General features: G+C 49.7%; 1 protein-coding gene across 1 annotated transcript in view; it reads right to left on the bottom strand.

Annotated features, from left to right (window-relative positions):
* The window catches only part of myo16 (myosin XVI), a 650273-nt gene that overhangs the window by 589709 nt on the left and 39034 nt on the right, over nucleotides 1-21530 (bottom strand). Inside the window, 1 exon segment of the mRNA XM_038818242.1 lies at nucleotides 1030-1100. Coding sequence (XP_038674170.1) covers nucleotides 1030-1100 — 71 coding nt within the window.

Genomic DNA, 21530 nt, shown 5'->3' with positions numbered 1-21530 from the left:
CTATCCTGGTGTACGCCTTTCAACCTTCTGGCGAGAGCCGGATGTCACATGACTGATGTCTGACGCCACCTGCAGGTTGGAGGTCGCATTCCTAAGTGTATATAATATTATTCACCGGTCTATCACCACACTGCTCACCAACAACTTTCGTTCTCTGATTTTTTGGAGAGTTTAGGAAACTAGAAGCTAATGTAACATACTCGTCTGTATACTTACATTCCTTCATGACCTTACACCACCCCATCTCTGTTACCTCCACCAACCCTATAGTTCCCTTCGCCAGAATGCTTTGTTCCTCTGACTGTGTCTTTTATGCAACTCACTTTTGCTTCTCATCCTGTCATTGGTGATTGTGCCCTCAGCCACATAAGTAATACATCCCAGGACTCCTTCCTAATCCCTGCAGTTTTCACCTACCTGTCCACATTCAAATCCCTCCTTACTGCTTTTACCAAGTATTTGGTTAACCTTCCTAATATCTCGATTATCACCATTTTTGTCATTCATTTTTCTTACTATACCATTATGAAGCACCTCGAGGTATTTTTCTTTATTGAAAGTATTATATAAACGTCTGTGATCATAGAAAGGCTGAAAATTATGGTAGAGTCATGAAATATTTTAAGGGAATAAATCTATGAATTTTGGTCCAGATAATTCCTCATGAAAATGGCCCAACCGAAGTTATAGATACCATATGGGAGGCTCCTGTCCCCAAAACATATTAAAATTATCTTTAGCAAGTTACCTTCTGTACAAAGGATAATAACATGACAATAACTATACAATAATAACAATTGGGACCAAATCCAGGAACAGCACTAAAAGCTAAAAAAATATAAACGATCAACAAAATCCTTACCAAGGGGGAAAGAAAAATAATTTTAACCCCAACAATTACCTGCAATTATTTCCACTTGTTTAAAATATGTATTAAGGAGGTGAGTCACTTCTCAATGCTATCAGTGAGCTGTGTCCCTATGTCTTCACAGTACCTAATGAATAATGGCACACCATGGCTGATCTTACCAGATGGAGCAGTGAGCCTCCTGAGGAAATCAATGTGTTGGGGTCAGCACCGTCCTTGAGCAGCTTCAAGACTGTATTAACAAGAATAACAAAATGTTAGCGCAGGAAACAAAAATATGTCTCATCAGTGCTTTCATTAATATTGACGTGCTAATTAGATTTAGAGTGCATTTACTTCAACAGTTTATTTTTTTAGTAACACATTCAATGATGGATGGGGGAGTCTTGGTTCAATCTTAGTTTCTAACTGTGCATCCCCATCTCAGTTGGTCCAGAAATTCTTTGTTCAATTTAGTGATGTCCCACAGAGTGAGCTACACAAAGTAACAAAGGACCAGTGAGTATGGAACTTTGGAAGATATTGAGAGAGGCAGGAGTAAAAATTATGGCGGAACTGGACTTCCAATCACCTTTAGGTACAGCAGTGATGCAACAGTGATGCTGGAGGAAAACCCTTGTTTGAAAAGGGGTGAATGCATAAACCCAACAATTGCAGGCCAGGCTATTTAATCCTGATGGTGGGAACATTTTTACAAATGATAATTTTTTAATTAATAATATTTATTGTCACAAGTGGGCTTATATTAACACTGCAATGAAGTTACTGTGAAAATCCCGCAGTCGCCACATTCCGACGCGTGTTCGGTACACAGAGGGAGAATTCAGAATGTCCAAATCACCTAACAGCACGTCTTTAGGAGCTTGTGGGAGGAAACCGGAGCACCCGGAGGAAACCCATGCACACACGGGGAGAACATGTAGACTCCACACAGACAGTGACCCAAGCCGGGAATTGAACCTGGGACCCTGGAGCTGTGAAGCAATAGTGCTACCCACTGTGCTACCGTGCTGCCCATTTATACATTGGGACAACATTAACAGTCACTTGAACAAATATGAATGAATCAGAGAAAGTCAGCACAGATTTCTGAAAGGAAAATGGTATTTAAACTATTTTGATTGATGACAGCTGTTGGCAAATTCTCTCTCTGTGTTTCTCATAGCTTTCTGTCTGGCTTCCCAAATGTGAAATTTAAATTTTAAAAAACTCAACAAGTTATCCCATGGCTACTTGGTACACCTGGGAAGTCCTGGATAATGATTGAAACTAGTCATCTTCATCTGAAAATATATGGATTATTTAAGACCTTCCATTATTTACCAGTTGCTTTCAAATCCTTCTTTGATCTTGGCAACTCCATGAGTAATGCCAACTTACCAAGGCAGAACCATAGAAAAGTTACAAAGAAACCATTCAGCCCATCATGTCTGAGCCAGCCAAGAAAGTGAAAAAAGAAATTAGCCATTGATTTTAACCCCACTTTCCAGTACCTTGCAGATTACAGCATTTCAGGTACAGATCCAGGTACCTTTTAAATGAGTTGAGTGTTTCAGCCATAACACCATTTCAGGCAGCAAATTCCAGATGCCCACCACCCTCTGGGTGAAATAGGTTTTTATTCATGTCCTCTCCAATCCTTCTACCAATCACCTTAAATCTAAACCCCCTGTTAATTGATCCCTCAGCTAGGGAAACAATTCTTTTCTATCTACTCTGTCTAGGCCGGTCATAATTTTGTATACCTCAATTAGGTCATCACTTAGCCTCTGTTCTACGATAGACCTTAGTCTATCCAATCTCTCCTCTTAGCTGGCAACATTCTTGTAAACCTCCTCTGCACTCTCTCCAGGGCAATTATGTCCTTCCTGCAATGTGATGACCAGAACGGCACACAAAATCCAGCTTTGACCTACCCACTGTTTTATACAGTTCCATCATTACAGTACCACTTTTGTATTCAGCACCTCTCTCAATAAAGGAAAGCATTCCATATGCATTCTTGACCACCTTGTCCATCTGTCCTGCTGCCTTCAAGAACCCATGGACATGTACTCCAAGGTCTCTCACTTCCTCAACCCCTCTCAATATCTTCCCATTTATTGAGTATTCCCTTACTTTATTTGCGTTCCCCTAATGCATTATCAGATTGAATTCCATTAGCCATTTCTTTTGTCCACCACCAAAACAAAACTGACAGGTCTATAATTTTCTAGCCTACCTCCTGCACATTTTTTAAATTCTGGTATGAGATTCGTAGACCACCAATCCTCTGGACCTTGCCTGTATCAACGGAGGATTGTAAAAATGATCTTCAGAGTATCCGCAATTTCCTTCAACAGCCAACGATAGAGTTCATCTGGCCCTGGGTACTTATCCACCTTCAAGGATGCCAGTCCCTCCAGTCCGCTCCGTGGACCAAGTGCCCCGCGCCGTCGTGAACAGGGCCCAGGCACAACCTATTCTGGCCCCTACAGGGGGCCAGCACGGCGCTGGAGCGGTTCACGCCACTCCAGAGACCTTACGCAGTGCCAAATGGGCGCCACGCCAACCCGCGCATGCACAGTTGGGGCAGCTCAATCCTGCGCATGCACAGTTGGGCTGCGCCATACTGCACATGCGCGGGAACTTCTTACGTGCGCCAGCCCCAACACAATATGGCGTGGTGTTCAGGGGCCGGCCGCGGCGGAATGTAGGCCCGGGGGGGAGACCGGCCTGCCAATCGGTGGGCCCCGATCGCGGGCCAGAAACCTTCGGAGTCCCGCCCCCGGTGAAGGAGACCCCTCCCCCCCCAAACAGGTTGCCCACCCCCAAGCGTTCCCGCAGAGTTCCCACCGGCAGCGACCAGGGTGGACGGCACCGGTGGTACCCTTTCGTGCCGGAGCGGCTGCTCAGCCCATCTGCCAGAGAATCGGCACTCGACGTTTGCGGCGATTCTCCGAGCGCCCCGGCGCAATTCGGACGGCGCTGGTTTTGGGGGGGTGGGAGAATTGCATGCGGGGGTCGAGGCGGCGTGGCACTATTCACGCGGTGCCTCGGCGATTCTCCCACCCGGTTGGGGGGGGGGGGGGTGGAGAATACCGCCCATCCTCTGTTTTCTGGAATGTTTGCATCATCCCCTCCTGAGTGAAGACAGAGATAAAGTACTCGTTGAGAACCCTGCCCAAATCATCTGCATCAACCCACAAGTTAGCATGAACATCTCTGACAGGCCCTCACTTTTCCTTTGTTGTTTTCTTGCTCTTAATGTACTGGTAAAAGATCTTAGGATTTTCTTTGCTTGTACCTGTAAGTACTTTTTGATATCCTCCCTTTGCTTTCCTACTTCACCCTGTACATTCTATACTCCTCGAGGCTTTCTGCAGTGTTAACTCTTTCCTGACTGTCATAAGATTTCTTTCCCTGCTTTATCTTGACCTGTATGCTTGTGGGTAACCAGTGGGCTGTAGATTTGACAGTACCACCCTTCTTTGTGGATATCTCCAACAGGCTTAGAGTAGAGTCACCCTTGTTCTGTGTTGTCACACTTCAAATGATGGCCTTATTAAACAAACATAGGCCATCCTTTGAGTTGCAATTACTTTAAGTTTGTTTACCAGCTTTACAAATTGTTTTCATGGCTCCAAACCTGTTGGTCTTCCAGTGCAAAAAGAGTTATCCCCGACCGAATGTTGCAGACTGCCAAATTTCAAAGCTCAGGACTACATGCTGAGGGATGCACTGAAGCCTGGGGCAGCCGCCGCAGAGGGGAATGGGGGAAGCTCGCTCTCTCAGGCCATTCAATCACAGTGAACTGAGGGATGGAATTGTATAGAACCCCTTTGGGCTGTAGGACTCACATTGAATACACACGGTGAATAATACATGAATCACAATTGTATGGAAGTGCCTCAGAGTGCAACTTGATCGATGTACAAAACCTAAGTATTATTGCACTTTAGATAATGACCATTTTAAAGTGTTTAAATTGTTTCAGATATTTTATGAATAAAGCATATTTTTGCAAAAAAAGTGTTCATTTACACTGCACTTTAAAATATCAATTCCCAAGCTAAAAAGTACTCCTAAAACATATATGTGGCAGATATTCATAACAATAGAATTAGGAACAGAAACCAGACAACCATTTTTTTCCTTATTCCTTCATGGGATGTGAGCTTCTCTGTCAAGGCCCAGCATTTGTTGCCCATCCCTAATTGCACTTGGTCTAAGTGGCTTGTTCGGTCATTGCACATGTCAGCCAGACAAGGGGGTAAGGATGGCAGGTTTCCTTCATGGAAGGACATTCATGAGACAGGTGGGTTTTTACAACAACCAATGCTAGTTGTCATGGTCACCATTCCCGAGAACAGATTTTAGAAATTGAATTTCACCATCTCTCCTGGTGGGATTTGAAACTGCATTCTCTGAGCATTTTTGCACCCAAAACTCGAGTGCTGACACCCTGTCCCATCCTCATAGAATCATAAAATTTACAGTGCGGAAGGAGGTCATTCGGCCCATCGAGTCTGCACTGGCTCTTGGAAAGAGCACCCTACCTAAGCCCACACCTCCACCCTATCCCTGTAACCCTACCTAACCTTTTTGGACAATAAGGGCAATTTATTATGGCTAATCCACCTAACCTGCACATCTTTGAACCGTGGGAGGAAACCAGAGCACCCGGAGGATACCCACGTAGACACGGGAGAACGATCCTAAATCTTGTTCACTCATCATTCCCCTTCATGGGGATAGAGAAAGGCCAGTGGCGTTGGACGAACTGGATAACTCTTTCAATAAGCCAGGACAGATATGATGAGCTACATAATCTACTTTTATGCACAATGATCCCATGATTCAAATCAGGAGTGCAATTAGCCTCATCCAATTCCCGGTTAGCCACATTTGACTAGTGGATAACGTATTGGGCATAGGGAATTCAGTTTTCTCCCATCTAATAGTTTTCTCAATCATTACTATTCACATTTGAACTCTTCCCCGCTTTTGTCAGCTCAGACTGCCTTGCATGCCTTCCTTCCATAATACTTTAGCTGGCCTTGCTACAAATCCTGTTTGGTCTATTTCAAGTGCTTATCTGTCTCTTTTGGCTGGCATGTCTGGTACTGTCAGGACTTATTGCAAGAGGAGAGCAAGGAAAGTGAATAGAAAACACGCACTTTAAAATTTACATTATGCATGGGAGAGACTTTTATTATTTAAAGTGTTGAAAAGATCTTTGGGCTGGTTTAGCACACTGGGCTAAATTGCTGGCTTTTAAAGCAGACCAAGGCAGGCCAGCAGCACGGTTCAATTCCCGTACCAGCCTCCCCAAACAGGCGCCGGAATGTGGCGACTAGGGGCTTTTCACAGTAACTTCATTGAAACCTACTCGTGACAATAAGCGATTTTCATTTCATTTTCATTTCATATCCCCCCTCCCCCATATCCCCGTGGCCCCCTCCCCATATTCCCCCATATCCCCCCTCCCCATATCCCCGCTCCCCCATATCCCCCCTCCTCAATCCCCCGATCACCGCCCGCATGTCTAATCATGCATGCTGTATTGTGTATTGCAGGACCAAAGGTCGAGGCACCCGTCCCCGCGGATGCCAACCCAGGACACCCCTACCCAGGACAGCCCTACCCATGACACCGACACACATGACACCGAAATACAGGACACTGACAAACAGTGGACGGGTGGAGATGAGGCGCCACCCCAGAGTACCATTGACTCTGAGATGGAAGATGCTCAAGACACAACGCCACTGCTGTCTCCAACCCCCTCCACCATCGCAGAGACACTCACCTCGGTTGGGCACTTCAGTGATGAGGCGTCTGGTACACTCACTGATGCGCACAACACAGCCGTCCCGGTACAGCAGAGGTAGAGCAGCAGAGGGGCCGGGAGGTCGGAGGGCATCCTGGCGCAACTGAACATCTGCCGCCCAGACGGGTCCCGGGTTTCTGGAGTTACTACACTCACTCATAGACTCGATGCAGCCACCAAACCTGGGACGAAGGAAGAGGATGATGGCTGGCTTGTAGCGGCTGCAGAGGCAGGTGGAGGAGTGCGCCCGCTCCAGGAGCTGGGAGTGGTGCCGGTCATCCGTGCCACCCAGGCCGAAACCGCACGGGAGGTGTCCGCGGTGGAGGCAATGGGTGCGACGGTGTCAGACATGGGCGCAGGATGCGAGCCTGGGGCGTTCCGTGAAGGCGACATGTGTGGCCTAGGACATGGCTTCCCTCTCACAGGAAGCCATGAGCTAGAGCCAGCAGCAGATGGCAGAGGAGCTCAACGCTGTGGCCCAGTCTCAGCAGGCAATGGCCCAGTCTCAGCAGGCCACAGACAGGGATGGCCAACTCCCTGAGTTCCATGGCTGCAAACCCGCAGACCCTTGGCGATACCAACACGGGCCTCCAAGACTGGCAGCGCCAGGTGTCGGGGGGGGGCGTCGGATGGCCGGTCCTTTCGCACCCCCGACCCATGTAGAGGCCCGGGGCCATCGGGCACCCCAAGGGAGGGAGGTGCTGGGGCCCGTCCCGGTCCCCCTGTAGGGAGGTGCCGGAACACTGCAGCACCTCAGACTTCCCCCCTTCCGTCCCAGGTGCATCTGGTGGGCAACGGGCAGGACAGGCTGGCAGCTCGCCACCCCAGTCGCCCGAGCCGCAGCCTGGCCCATCTAGGCCGGGCCACCCCAGGAATCGGCCGCCAAAGGGATCCCGGTCACAGAGCAGGAATCGCAGGAGTCCACCTCCAGTTCTGCTGTACCATCTGGGGAACCACCTAGGCGTAGTCAAGGGCCCGTAAGGCCAAACAATCAGACACTGAGTAAGTTGGCACGGGTGCAGGGCACAGACGGGTTTTAGGGGCCAAGGCACGTGTATGGACTGTTTGTAATTAAAATCACTTTCACCCCTACAGAAGCTGCCTTTGTGCTCTGTCCAAAGTGTGCGGGGGTGTCATGTGCATTGAGCGCCAGTCTGTGTGTGTGAGAGGTGGTCTTACGTCGGCCCCAGGTGAGTGTGCACCCCCCTCCCCCTGGGCCATCCTCTCCATCCCCCCGGGCAGAGGACGGGACCGTGCGCTGCAGTGTCACGGCCGCATGCAGGGATGGTCCAGGTGGAGGGTGGTACTGTGGCCATGGGTCAGACATTGTCCAACGATGTGGAGCCAGGTGCTCATCGCAGAGCAGTTCGTCATCATCCTCCATGGCCTGCAATAGACACGCTTCCACCGGCGACAGTATGAGCCCAGCCCGTCGTGCCGCAGGTGGATGTGCAATGGAGGGGTGTTGTGCATGCGGGTGGGGTGGGTGTGGTTGGTAGGTGGGTGTGGGGGGGGGGGGGGGGGGGGGGTGGGGTGTGGTGCTGGGTGGTCGCGGGTGAGGTTGTTGGTGCTGGGTGAGTGAGGAGGGTGAGGGTGGTGGATGTTGCCATGGTGTGCGGTATGTGGCCATACTCGCCAATTCCCATGCCCCCTAGTCCGTGAACCGGGCGGCTATCAGGCTTGCCCGTGCCCGCTGGCCCAGCCTGTAACGGTGGGCAGCCTCCTGTCCATGTCCAGCCTGTCTGTCCTGACCATTGCCCCCATCCTCCTCATCTGGGAGGTCTGCGCCTCTTCCTGCTGTTCCTCCACTTCCCCCCTCCTCTACCTGCAGCACATCGTCCCTCTGCTGGCTATGTTGTGCAGGACGCAGCACACCACAACGATGTGGCCGACCCAATCTAGTGGGTACTGGAGCCCCCCCAGAGGGGTCCAGGCACCTGAAATGCATTTTTAGCAGGCCATAGCACCTCTCTATCACACCCCTGGTCGCTGCATGGGCATCGTTGTAGCTGCTCTCCTCATCAGTCTGTGGCCTCCGTAGAGGCATCATCAGCCACGGACCGCAACGGTTTAACCTCTGTCGCCAGCAACCAGCCCCTCAGCCGGGGGTGCGGCGTCCCTCGAACATGCCGGGGATGTAAGACTGCGACAACACGATGAGTCATGAACACTTCCCGGGTACCGGCGCAGACATGCAGGATCATCATGCGGTGGCCGCTGACCACCTGAATGTTCATGGGATATGTCCCCTTCCTATTGGTGAACACGGCCCTGTTATCTGCAGGTGGCTGTACAGTCGACGGTGCATCCCATCGATCGCACCATGGTACAATGGGAAAAACCGGCCACGGCAGAGAAGCCCATGGCCCGGGCATCCTGGCTGGCCCGGTCAACAGAGTACAGCCGGATGTAGCGGTCCGCAATGGCATATAGAGCGTCTGTCACTGCCTGGATGCACCGATGTCTGCGAGATAGCCGGACAGGTCCCCACTGTCAGTGCCTGAAAATGGCCCCGTGGCATAAAAGTTCAGTTGCCAACCGTAACCTATGACGGACACGGGGAGAGTGGTGTCCTCCCCCCCAGTGTCACGCAGTGCCATGTGTGTGCCAGTCAGGTGGCAGATGTGTGCCAACGATTTGTCTTCGGCTCGTCCGGAAAGTCTCCTCTTGCATTCCCAGTCCGTGAGGTCCTGGAAACGACGAACAGGGCCGGAACACACTGGGCCATCCTCCAGCGATCCGTCGCCTTGTGCGCCACGAGTTCCTCGCTCCCTCCTCCTCGTGCTCCTCTCCTCCTCTTCGTGCTCCCCTGCTCCTCCTCTTCCTCCTCGGCTTGTCGGGCGAGATGGCCTCCACCTGGGTGGCTGCCGCCTGCCCCTCTGCGGCACGCTCTACTAGCTACGAGCGCAGCCAGCCCGCCTCTCTGGCACGCTCCTCCTCCCGGGGAATATGTGGATTAGCAGCTGCCGCCAAGGCAGCCAACATCGCTGGCTGATTCAGAAAACATGACCACCTGCGGGGGGGGGGGGGTGGGAACGAAAACATGGCGGGCCTGCGGGGGGGGGTGAACAAAACATGTCATCATTGCTCATAACCCCCCACCCCACCGGCAGCCAGTGCCATGGGCATGCATTGCATGGACGCGACTGTTGGAGGAATGGCACCTGCCAGGGCGGATGACCTCCCTTTACCCCCACCCCCTCCTCGGCACTGTCCCCCCTCCCCCCCCATCCCCGGCACTCGCTCTCTACCACCCCCTCCCCTGCTCTCGCTCTCTCCCCCCCCTCCCGGCACTCTGCACCCCTGCCCCTGCCCCCGTCACTGTCACCCCCCGCCCCTCCCCGCACTGTCCCCCCTCCCCCGGCACTCGCTCTCTCCCCTCCCCCCCCCCCCCCCCCTCCCCGGCACTAGCTTCTTTCCCCGACCCCTCCCGGCACTCACTCTCTCCCCCCCCTCCCCGGCACTGTCCCCCCCTCCCCGGCACTGTCCCCCCCCCTCCCCGGCACTGTCCCCCCCCCTCCCCGTCACTGCCCCCCCCCTCCCCTCCCCGGGCACTCGCTCTCAGTCCCCCACCCTCCCATCCCCCCTCCCCGGCACTAGCTCTTTCCCCGCCCCCTCCCCCGCACATCGCTCTCTCACCCCCCTCCCCGGCACTGTCCCACCCCTCCCCGGCACTGTCTCTCTCTCTCTCTCTCTACCCCTCTCTCTCCCTGTCCCTCGCCCTCTCTTTGTTCTCTCTCTCTCTCTCCCCACCCTCTCTCTGCTCCGCCACCCTCTCTTTGTCTCTCTCTCTCTCTCTCTCCCTCCACCCTCTCTTTGTCTCTCTCTCTCTCGCTCCCGCCCTCCCCGGCACTCTCCCCCCAGTCCCCGCACTGTCCCCCCCCCCCATCCCCGCACTGTCCCCCCCTCCCCCCCCTCCCCTGCACTCGCTCATCTCCATTCCCCCCCCTCCCGGCACTCGCTCTCTCAGCCCCACCCCCCCCCCCCGCACTCGCTCTCTCCCCCACCCCACCCCCCCCTCCCCCCCCCGGCACTCAGCTATCTCCGCCCCCCCCCGGCACTCTCCCTCCCCCCCCTGCCCTCCCGGCACTCTCCCCCTCCCCGGCACAGTTCCCCCCCCCCCCCCCCCCCTCAACTGCCCCCCTCCCCTGAGGCACGTCGTCTCCCCCCCCCCCCCTCCCTACCCCCCCTCGCCCGGCACATAGCTCTTTCCCCCGCCCCCTCCCCCCCGGCACTCTCTCTCTTCCCCCCCCCCTCCCCGGCACGGTTCCCCCCTCCCCGGCACTGGTCCCCCCCCTCTCCGCACTGTCCCCCCTCCCCGGGCACTCGCTCTTCCCCCTCCCCGGCACTAGCTCTTTCCCCGCCCCCTCCCCGGCACTCGCTCTCTCCCTCCCCCCCCGGCTTGGCACTGTCCCCCCTCCTTGGCACTGTCTCTCTCTCTCTCTCTCTCTCTACCCTTTCTCTCCCTCCTCCCTCGCCCTCTCTTTGTCTCTCTACTCTCTCTCCCCATTCCTTCTCTCCCTCCACCCTCTCTTTGTCTCTCTCTCTCTCTCCATCCCCCTCTCTTTGTCTCTCTCTCCGCTCCCGCCCTCCCCGGCACTCTCCCACCTCCCGGCACTGTCCCCCCCTCCCCGGGCACTCGCTCTCCCTCCCCCCCCCCCCCCCCCCCCCCCCCCCCCCCCTCCCCGGCACGCGCTCTCTCCCCCCCCCCCCCCCCCCCTCCCCGGCACTCGCTCTCTCCCCCCCTCACCCCCCCCCCTCCCCGGCACTCGCTCTCTCCCCCCCCTCCCCGGCACTCGCTCTCTCCCCCCCCTCCCCGGCACTCGCTCTCTCCCCCCCCCTCCCCGGCACTCGCTCTCTCCCCCCCCCCTCCCCGGCACTCGCTCTCTCCCCTCCCTCCCCGGCACTCGCTCTCTCTCCCCCCCCCCTCCCTTGCACTCGCTCTCTCCCCCCCTCCCCGGCACTCGCTCTCTTCCCCCCCCTCCCCGGCACTCGCTCTCTCCCCCCCTCCCCGGCATCGCTCTCACCCCCCTCCCAAGCACTCGCTCTAATCCCCCTCTCCGACACTCGCTCTCTCCCCCCCCCCACAGAGCCCCCTCCTCACAGAGCCTCCCCCCACAGATCACCCCCCCCCCCCCCACAGCCGCCACCCTCACACATAGACTGCGGCCATGGCGTCACTTCTCCTGCGGCCACCCTCCACGCCATGATCTCCCTCCACACTGTACGGCGTCAACCATCATCACTGGTTGACGACGTTATATAGGTGTTTTGATTTACACCGATGTGACCACTTCGGCCCATCCGGCTGGGAGAATACGGGCAGCCCCGGAATCCATAGCGTCGCACCGGCCCCCGCCATTTTCTAAGGCGGGTGGCGCGATTGACGCCTCGCGACTTTTCAGCATTCGGAGACTTCGGGAGACGGCAGGTCGGAGAATCCAGCCCCATGTCTACAGTTGAATGGCTGGTCCCATCCATACTATCTCTACGGGAATTACCAGATCTTTTGTACCCTTGCCTACAAGATGCATTCTTCTTGTGCCTCATCTCATAGTGGAATTCTTTTTGACTGGAAAAGTGAATTATCCAGGTTTCAGCCTGCCAACCCTTGTAAAGGAATACACCGTTGGACTTTTGATTCTCGACTTTGGACTCACATGAAATTATTTTCTTTGTTGTCTTTGCCCTATAAACCTTTCTTTCTCTATCCCTCTGTTACTGTCTGAAGGAAAAGGAGACAACATTGCAACCTATCTCCCACATTTAAATGCGCCGATATAAACTAACCCTCGCTGTTCATTCTACTTTGAATTTGTTGTGAGGTTATTAATAGAAAACTGGATAACATCAAAACTGAGGGGTTGGGAAACATGCCACTGCTCATAATGTGGGAAGCAAATCAAAACATCTTTCGGTTTATGAATGAAAGCAGGGAGAAGGGATCAGGACTGTTTAAAATACCCCCCCCCCCCCCCACTCATCCGTCCATCCGTAACAGGAAGTATAGGTACTGGGGTTGCTGCTTGTTTCCACTAAGTGCTGCTCCAGTGCAGAGTGTCAAGCTGGCAATTAGGTGAGTGAGGGAGTGAGGTGAGAGGGTACTTATGAATTAATTAAGAAAGATTAATTTAATTAATGCAACAAATATTGAAGGCCAGTGATGTGTCACGGCTGAAGTACGTTGGAGCTCCAGGATGCCACTGCAACGCACAGCAACCATATCTAGTGTCTGCAGCTTGAGGAGCTTTGGTGTGAATATTGCTGAGCTGGATGTTGAACTTCAGATATTATAATGCATCAGGGAGGGGCATGTTACCTGAACACTCTGTTCAGCAGGGGTGAATCACTCAAGATCCATTGTCTTCTGGGACACTCTGATCTGACCAGCCATTAGTCCATTATAGAGTCCATACAGGTAGCAATGACATAGATAGGACCAGGAAGGTGATTCTGCATAGAGTGTATGAGTAGCTAAGCAGTAAATTAAAAAGCTGAATATCAAAAGGTAATAATTTCTGGACTACTTCCTGAGCCAGGTGCAAATTGGCATAACGCAAATAAAATTAGAGAGATGATTGCATGGCTCAAAGATAGGTGGGGGAGAAGTGAGTTCCAGTTCACGGGTCACTGGCACCAGTACTGAAGGAAGTGGAGGCTGTACATTGGGATGTAATTCACCTGAACCGTGCTCTGGCCAGTGTTCTTGCAAGTCGTATAGCTAGAGAAGCAGAGGGGTTTTTAAAGTAAATGGAGGGAGGAAGGAATCATGCAGATGAAAAGTGAGTAAATTAAAGGGAAATTACAAGACAATAAAGGTAATGATAATCAGAGTATGACAGAAAGGGATAATCAGAGTATGACAGCAGATAAGTCCAGAGTTTATAAAACCAATGGAAAAAATTGAATAACAGCCTCTGTATCGGAATGCCTGCACCGTTCGCAATAAAACAGATGAATTGTCATTCAAATTAAAATTAATATGTATGACATTATAGCCATTATAGAAACATGGCTACACGGAGAGGTAAACTGGGCCCCAAAGGGCTTCCTCATTGCATCGTGCCATCTCCCCCAACATTTGGATCTCTCCTTGATGTCAAGTCAGCAAGCTTTACAACTGCTTTTGCTGAATTTGAACCAGGTGAAGGGAATCCACCGGGGGTAGGTGGGGTGTGGGGGAGAAGGTGTATTTTTTAAAATCCCAGATCGGCCATGCCTCATCTAGGCCCCACCCCGCCAGATAGTGTGGGCCACGCTGGGAGATTTTGTCCACACAGAGTGCTGCAAGATGTGCCAAGAAAACCCAGCTGTGCAGCCTGCAACAAAAACAGAAAAGACAGGACAATCTCAGCAGGTCTGACAGCATCTGTGAAGAGAAATTTGATGTTTCGAGTCGGGATGACTCTTTGTCAAAGCTGTGCAGCCTGTGAGCTGTAAGCTGGTTTTCTCACCTCAGCCAACATTCTGTGCAATAACAGGAAATTCCGCCAGTGGAATCAAAGAGTAGAATCAAGGGTGGAACTAAGGAAGAGCAAGGGGCAGAAAACATTTTGGGGAGGGTCAGGGACGGATCTATTTTTCATTTCTTCTCTCAGGGCACCCGGTGAAAACCAAAGTTACAGGTGGGGAGGGTTTTATTAAAGCCTGCCCTGTCCTGCTAGAATGACATTGTGGGAGCCACCCCTTAATTTATTTTTGGCTAAGAGTCAAATGATAAGCTGCCTTTTGAAGCTGATGGCTTATTCACTGTTTTTGGGAAAATTTCACCCTAAATATTTGTTTTTTTCTCTGCCAATTTCTTGTCCCCCTTTATAAATTCTCTTTTGGAATGGACCCACATTGGTTTTGGTAATCTTTCCCTGTAGACATGTCTAGAGAAGCTTTTGCAGTCTGTTCTTATGTTTTTTGTTGCTCTACTCTCAAATTCTATTTTCCCTTTCTTCGGACGGAGCTTTCTGGTGCCTTGACCATTGAGATATAATATTATAATAGATGGAAACTGTGATTGCAAAATCATAAATTATTCCGTGTAGGAGAGAGACAGAAGCTCTGTGCTGGGAACAAGTATTAATAAAATGTATCCTTACAATTCAAATATTCCATTCGAAACATATTTAAGAACAAACACAAATATCCAGATTTACACATTTTTTCTGGTTAACTTGATCTGCCAAATACACTGATATTAATTAGTAGAATGGGAAGCAAGTAGAAGAATTATTCTGTCATTAAAAAATAAATAAATGTGAATATGGGCAACATGGAAATTTATTCAAAATGAAAACAATTCTCCAGTGTAGTCTTGGCCAAGTGGTTAAGGCGATGGACTAGAAAAATGAAAATAATTCTCCTAAGAGCAGCTTGTACCTATAGGGCTAAGGATTCCTGCTGGGTACTTCTTTGAAAATAGCAAAATAATTCCTTGAAAAATATTTAGTTTTTCATGAACTTTCAGTTATTTGGTAAAATACCAAATTTCGGACATAAAGAAGCCTGCCAACCTCCAACTTTAAATCTTCCCATCAAATCACCGGAGCAGCACGGCAGTTATCTTAACACAACAGCAGCTTCCATTAAACATTCTTTCTTTCTCCTATCTTAAAGTTTTAGAAGACAATTCTTGCTCTCACCAAACCACTGATTGATTTGTAACATCCTCTCTCCTATATTTTTCAACTATTCCACCTCCATCTCATTGCTTTTTTCTTCACCTTATTAAAAGGGGGCAGAATTCTGGCTCTCCCATCACTGATAAATATTCACTAACTTACACATCACTTGTGAAGCATCCCTCCTTTCAGTAGTGCGAACAAGACTATCTTCTGATGCACTTAAAAGTCATTTCTAAACTAGGTGCTGAACATGATGGAAGCACTTATATTTAACAGCTTTTAATGTTTGCACTCATACCACACACATTAATTTTATTTTCTCAGCTCTAATAAAAAACAAGAACTCACTTGGCATCAGTTCAACTGCACAGCTTGAATGCAACTGAATTCAGCAAATGGTCCAGTAGAGTGAACGATTATTGTGATTTCAATGTAGAAAAATGCTGAAGCTTGCTTTATATCAATAGCATCTTAACCGATTGTAGCTATTAGGTGTGTAGGTAAAGTCACATCAGAAACTTAAATTTGTAAAGTTACTTTAAAGTTTTAGTTGTTATTCAAGATGATTAATATCAGTTAATATTCTTAACTAACAATCCTAAAGGCAAGAAACTGGGTGATTTTAACTGTGCCGGAGTTATTTGCAGGAAATCACATGACTCATTTTCTCCCTTGTATCAGTGTGGGCCCACGGTGAATTTAGCTACGGGTCTCATTAACTTGCAGCTTGCATGCCTGTGGAAAATCAAGCAGCCAACCGACTGTCAGTTGCCACTCCAGCAAGTTTAGTTATAAGAATTCTATGAATGTCTTGTTCCTGCTCTCACAGGCAACCCACCAAAAAAGTTCAAAACGTACTCTGAATGCCAATTATTCCTCCTGATCTTCACCTGGCCGGAAAGACAAAGTGGTTTCTCGATTCAGGCTGGAGTTAAAAGTGCAGACATCACCTGATTGGACATATATTTGATGAGGACCTCAATGCTTTTGTTGGGTCGCTTAGCCCTATATCCAGAAGTACCAATAGAAATCGACAATGGCATGATCCAGACAAGACGCGAGAGGTAAATCATTTGTTATGCGGTTAACTATTCCCCACTGTTCTCTAACAATTCTATAAAGTTTATATAGCTTCATTCAAAAATTGTCTGACAGCTAAACAGCTAATACCAGCCTACAGTAAGGCCACTCCAACGCCAACATGTAGCAGATATGTTCAAAACACAACTTGCAGGCAATGGCCATCTTCAGCATGCAAAAGGCCAAATGCTTTCTTCTGAAATTCAACAGCACAACCAACACAGCCTTCTCTGACCAACATCTTGGGGACATCACTGTCTGGAAGTTTTATTGGACAAACTGTGTCAACATCTTGTCTGTAAGATAAGTGTAGAGCCTGCATATTTAAAACTTGGGTGACTCACATCCTGAGCCAGGTGGGGCTTAAAATGAAACTCTCCATGCCGTAGTATGGAGCCCCCCAAATAACAGGAAGAACCCAAAATGAATGTATTTCAATTCAATTGCAAAAATCAGTTTCTAAAATTTCAGCTCTGTTGTGAAAACATGAATCTTGCGCCCGCTTTCCCCAAACAGGACTGTGCTCAGTAATGTATCTGGACTTACAGTGAGAGCTATTTAGCCAGTCCCTGAAAGAAACAATCATTGGATAATGAAACGCTGTCACCCTGAATGTTTCCTGTCACAGTCAGGATTCCTTGTGAGAGTTCAGAGATGTAACATTTAATTTTGCCATTATAAATAGGGAAACTAAATCATCCGACCACTGGTTAATGTCTGTGAAGAATCGGAAGTACAGAGGTGTGAAGAACAAATGGAGTTTTTCCAGTGCATTTATAGAAGACATTAGATAGCACAAAATTACAAAGAGGGTGCAGGCATGATGTCACAGCCATTACTAAAATGTGGCTCAAAGAAGAGCTATCCTGTTTTTGGAGTTTTCAGATGGGATAGAGAGGGTGTCACAGTACATTAAGCTATTGGAGAGTCACTATGCAAGAGCGGACATTAAATTAAGTTATATGGGTTAAACCAAGGAACATAAATCAGGGCAGTCACTCGAAGTGAATCAAATTGGCTGAAGACTAATATCGGCGATGCTGGGGACCACTGGAGGAGGCAAAGGTGGATCATCCACTCGGCACTTCTGGCTGAAGATTTATGCGAATACAACATTAACTGGATTTAGTTCTGTGTAGAGGTTCAGAGGGTGCAGAATTCGTAAAATTAATTTTTAGCCATGTACAGAGCAAGCCCATCAAGGGGTAGTTCTGGTCTTAGTTTTAGGGAATGAAATGGACCATTAGGTCGGTGAATACAATCCCTGTTCACAATATTGGGCCGGATTCTCCGTTTGTGAGACATAAATTCTCCCGCTGGAGAAGAATCGCTCATGGTGTAAGCTGGCGCTAGGAACAATACCCAGAAGCGATTCCCTCTCCATTGCCATTCAAATTTATGCACGATGGGAGCTGGTGGGATTCCCTTGGAATCCTAGTATCAGGCTGCCATTTTGAGCATGCAGCCTGATATCAAGGCCTGGCGGCTGGCCCCTCCATTTTGTCAACCTTAGTTGTTTGCGATTTGGTGAGCAGCTGTCAATCATCGCGAGAGTGTTTATGAACATTGTGGTCAGCATGAAAGCAGGATAATGAAGATGCATTCAAGCATGAAGGGAAAGATCAATGAACAATCCACCACGCAGCTGTCTCTGGGTTAATAAAACTGTCAATCACTGGCTAATGTAATGTATTGCTGTGTGCAATTGAATGGAAGATCTGCATTTTAAAGGTGGTCAAGGATGCCAAGCCCTTTGAAGTGTACTGGCCTTTTCAGGAAGCCTCTGTCCCTTGTAACAGCTGCTGCTTTGAACATTTCTGTCTGAGGGAGCAGATGTTAGGAAAGGTTAAATGCAGCATTTTTTTTATTGTATAGTGAATTGTAATAGTTGCAAAACAACTATTGCCTAGACTGCTCTCAGACAGCTTTCAGACAGGGTTTCCATTTGTTGGGGGTGGGGGGGTCCATGTTGGGGGGGGTCTTTGCTATTGGGGATCTCTGATGGGATGTATCCCTGGGTGGTCTCCATTGGGCAGTCTGGTGGGGGGTCTGATGGGGATTGGGAACAATTTGCATTGAGGGCAGGAGAGTACACCGACTTTACAAATTTCCCAGCTTAATCCACCACGGAGTCCATCACGTCAGGGCCATGTTTGAAAATACTTCATCATTGTAGTGAAATACTTCATTAGTGTAGATAGCCTGGGTCACATTGAGATCCAAAAAGACGAGGTGTTGGGCGTCTTGAAAAATATTAAGGTAGCTCAGTCCCCAGGGCCTGATGGGATCTATCCCAGAATACTGAAGGAGGCTAGAGAGGAAATTGCTAAGGCCTTGACAGAAATCTTTGGATCCTCACTGTCGTCAGGTGATATCCTGGAGGACTGAAGAATAGCCAATGTTTTTCCTTTGTTTAAAATGGGTAGCAAGCATAATCCAGGGAACAACCTGGTGTGCCTTACGTTAGTGGTAGGGAATTACTGGAGAGAATTCTTCGAGACAGCATGTACTCCCATTTGGAAGCAAATGGACGTATTAGCAAGAGGCAGCACAGTTTTGTGAAGGGGAGGTCATGTCTCACCAACTTGATTGAGTTTTTCGAGGAGGTCACAAAGATGATTGATGCAGGTTGGATGATTGATGGACTTCAGTAAGGCGTTTGACAAGGTCCCTCATGCCGACTGGTACAAAAGGTACACGGGATCAGGGGTGAGCTGGCAAGGTGGATACAGAACTGGCTAGGTCATAGAAGGCAGAGTGCAGCAATGGAAGGTGCTTTTCTGATTGGAGGGCTTTGACTAGTGGTGTTCCGCAGGGATCATTGCTGGGACCTTTGCTGTTCGTAGCATATATAAATGATTTGGAGGAAAATGTAACTGGTCTGATTAGTAAGTTTGCAGACGACACAAAGGTAGGTGGAGTTGCGGATAGCGGTGAGGACTGTCAGAGGATACAGCAGCATTTAGATCATTTGGAGACCTGGGCAGATAGATGGTAGATGGAGTTTAATCCGGACAAATGTGAGGTAATGTATTTTGGAAGCTCTAATGCAGGTAGGGAATATACAGTGAATGGTAGAATCCTCAAGAGTACTGAAAGTCAGAGCGATCTAGGTGTACTGGTCCTCAGGTCAATGAAAGGGGCAACACAGGTGGAGAAGGTAGTCAAGAAGGCACATGGCATGCTTGCCTTCCATTGGCCGGGGCATTGAGTATAAAAATTGGCAAGACATGTTGCAACTGTATAAAACCTTAGTTAGCCCACTCTGGGAGTATTGTCTTCAATTCTAGTCGCCACACTCTACCAGAAGGATGTGGAGGCTTTAGAGAGAGAGCAGATGAGATTTACCAGGATGTTGCCTGGTATGGAGGGCATTAGCTATGAGGAGAGTTTGAATAAACTCTGTTTGTTCTCACTGTAACGACGGAGGTTGAGGGGCGACCTGATAGAGGTCTACAAAATTACGAGGGGCATAGACAGAGTGGATAGCCAGAGGCTTTTTCCCAGGGTAGAGGGATAAATTACTTGGGGGCATAGATAAGGTGCAAGGGGCAAAGTTTAGAGGAGATGTACGAGGCAAGTTTTTTTAGACAGAGGGTAGTGGGTGCCTGGAACTCGCTGCCAGAGGAGGTGGTGGAAGCAGGGACGATAGTGACATTTAAGGGGCATCTTGACAAATACATGAATAGGATGGGAATAGAGGGATACGGACCCCGGAAGTGCAGACGATTTTAGTTTAGACGGGCAGCATGGTCGGCGCAGGCCTGGAGGGTCTAAGGGCCTGTTCCTGTGCTGCCCTTTTCTTTGTTCTTTGTACTTCCACCAATCCATGCCCGTGTGAAACCCAGCCATGAGGGACGGATTATCAAGGAAGCATGGAGAATCGCGCTTCCAGCTTGTTAATCAGATGCAAGCGAGTTCAAATATCCCGTAGGCATGGGATGTTTAGCTCGCTGCCTCCGCCAGAGGGGGAGCGGAGCATCGAAACAGGATTGACGACGATGCTGATCCCATTTTTAGCCCGAATCTGTAATCTCCGCCGGATTGCATCCCCGCTACTGGTAGCACAGAATCCACATCATTAAGTCTGACACACATTCGCATTTAGAAGTGTGTTATTGTGTAACACCAATGCCATGTTATAACCTGAGGTAGCTTCATCGTGCCCAATGAACATATGCTGTTGAGCTCCGTTTCACCACCAAGTTTTTTGATTTTCACATTTCAAAGCCTGAGACGACACTGGGTGGAATTTTCCCATCCTGCCTGTGTCAGGTTGTGTCAGGCAAGAGCTGAGGATACAATGGCAGGCAAAATGTCAGAAATCCACCGGCATAAAAAGTTTGCAATACACCCGCTGATATGCTAATGACAGGTCTGTTATCTCACTGTCTAGTGGCGTGAACCCTATTTGCATTCATTAACATCTCATGAGTGTCCATCAAAACAGCTAATCCCTGGAAACTCCTCACACCTTTCAGTCTTTCGTCACACCAGTGGGAAATTATATCAGCCTCCAACTCATTTGAAAAGGAGTGGTGTGGACAAAGCACACCTTAATTCGCTCATAACTTCGAGGTGAGTGCAACATATATAGCCTCCCTGTAATCGTGCTGCTCCAGTCTTGTTGTGATGATTACAGCACTGCTGGGGTTGTAGGGATGGTCTGCTCCTGCTCTTTGACAACATGTCCAAAAGGACATGTACTGGATGCCCATGCAGGCCTCTAGTTTCAGACACTGACCAGTACTGTGACCATGGTTGGAGAATGCAGGGGTCTTTTGCTCCCAGTGGCTGATACCGTTGTCAACCAGGACACCACTGTGCTGCGGTACTCAGGCAGAATGCCACTTTCAGAAATGGGTAGGGTGTGGGCAAAATGAACACAAGGGAACAACTTGGAAAGAAGGCTGTGGGGCGAAGTGGGGGGGGGGGGGACAAGGGGTAGGGCATCTGCAGCCTGTATATTCGAAACACATAATATAGTGAGAGTGAATGTGAAACTGTAGGCATCTGAGATGGCCATACGCAAAGGACCATGGGAATTATGGCCAACCCAGGACTCAGACAGATACACAGCCTATGTGTATCTAACACACAAGTAACCAGACCTGACCGAAACCCCCGCTCGTTTACATTTCAATGGCCCATTTTC

This window comes from Scyliorhinus canicula, chromosome 14, assembly GCF_902713615.1.
Source record: "Scyliorhinus canicula chromosome 14, sScyCan1.1, whole genome shotgun sequence".
Taxonomy (NCBI): Eukaryota; Metazoa; Chordata; class Chondrichthyes; order Carcharhiniformes; family Scyliorhinidae; genus Scyliorhinus; species Scyliorhinus canicula.
The sequence above is the reverse complement of the archived record's forward strand: the minus strand, read 5'-3'. Positions and strand labels throughout refer to the sequence as shown.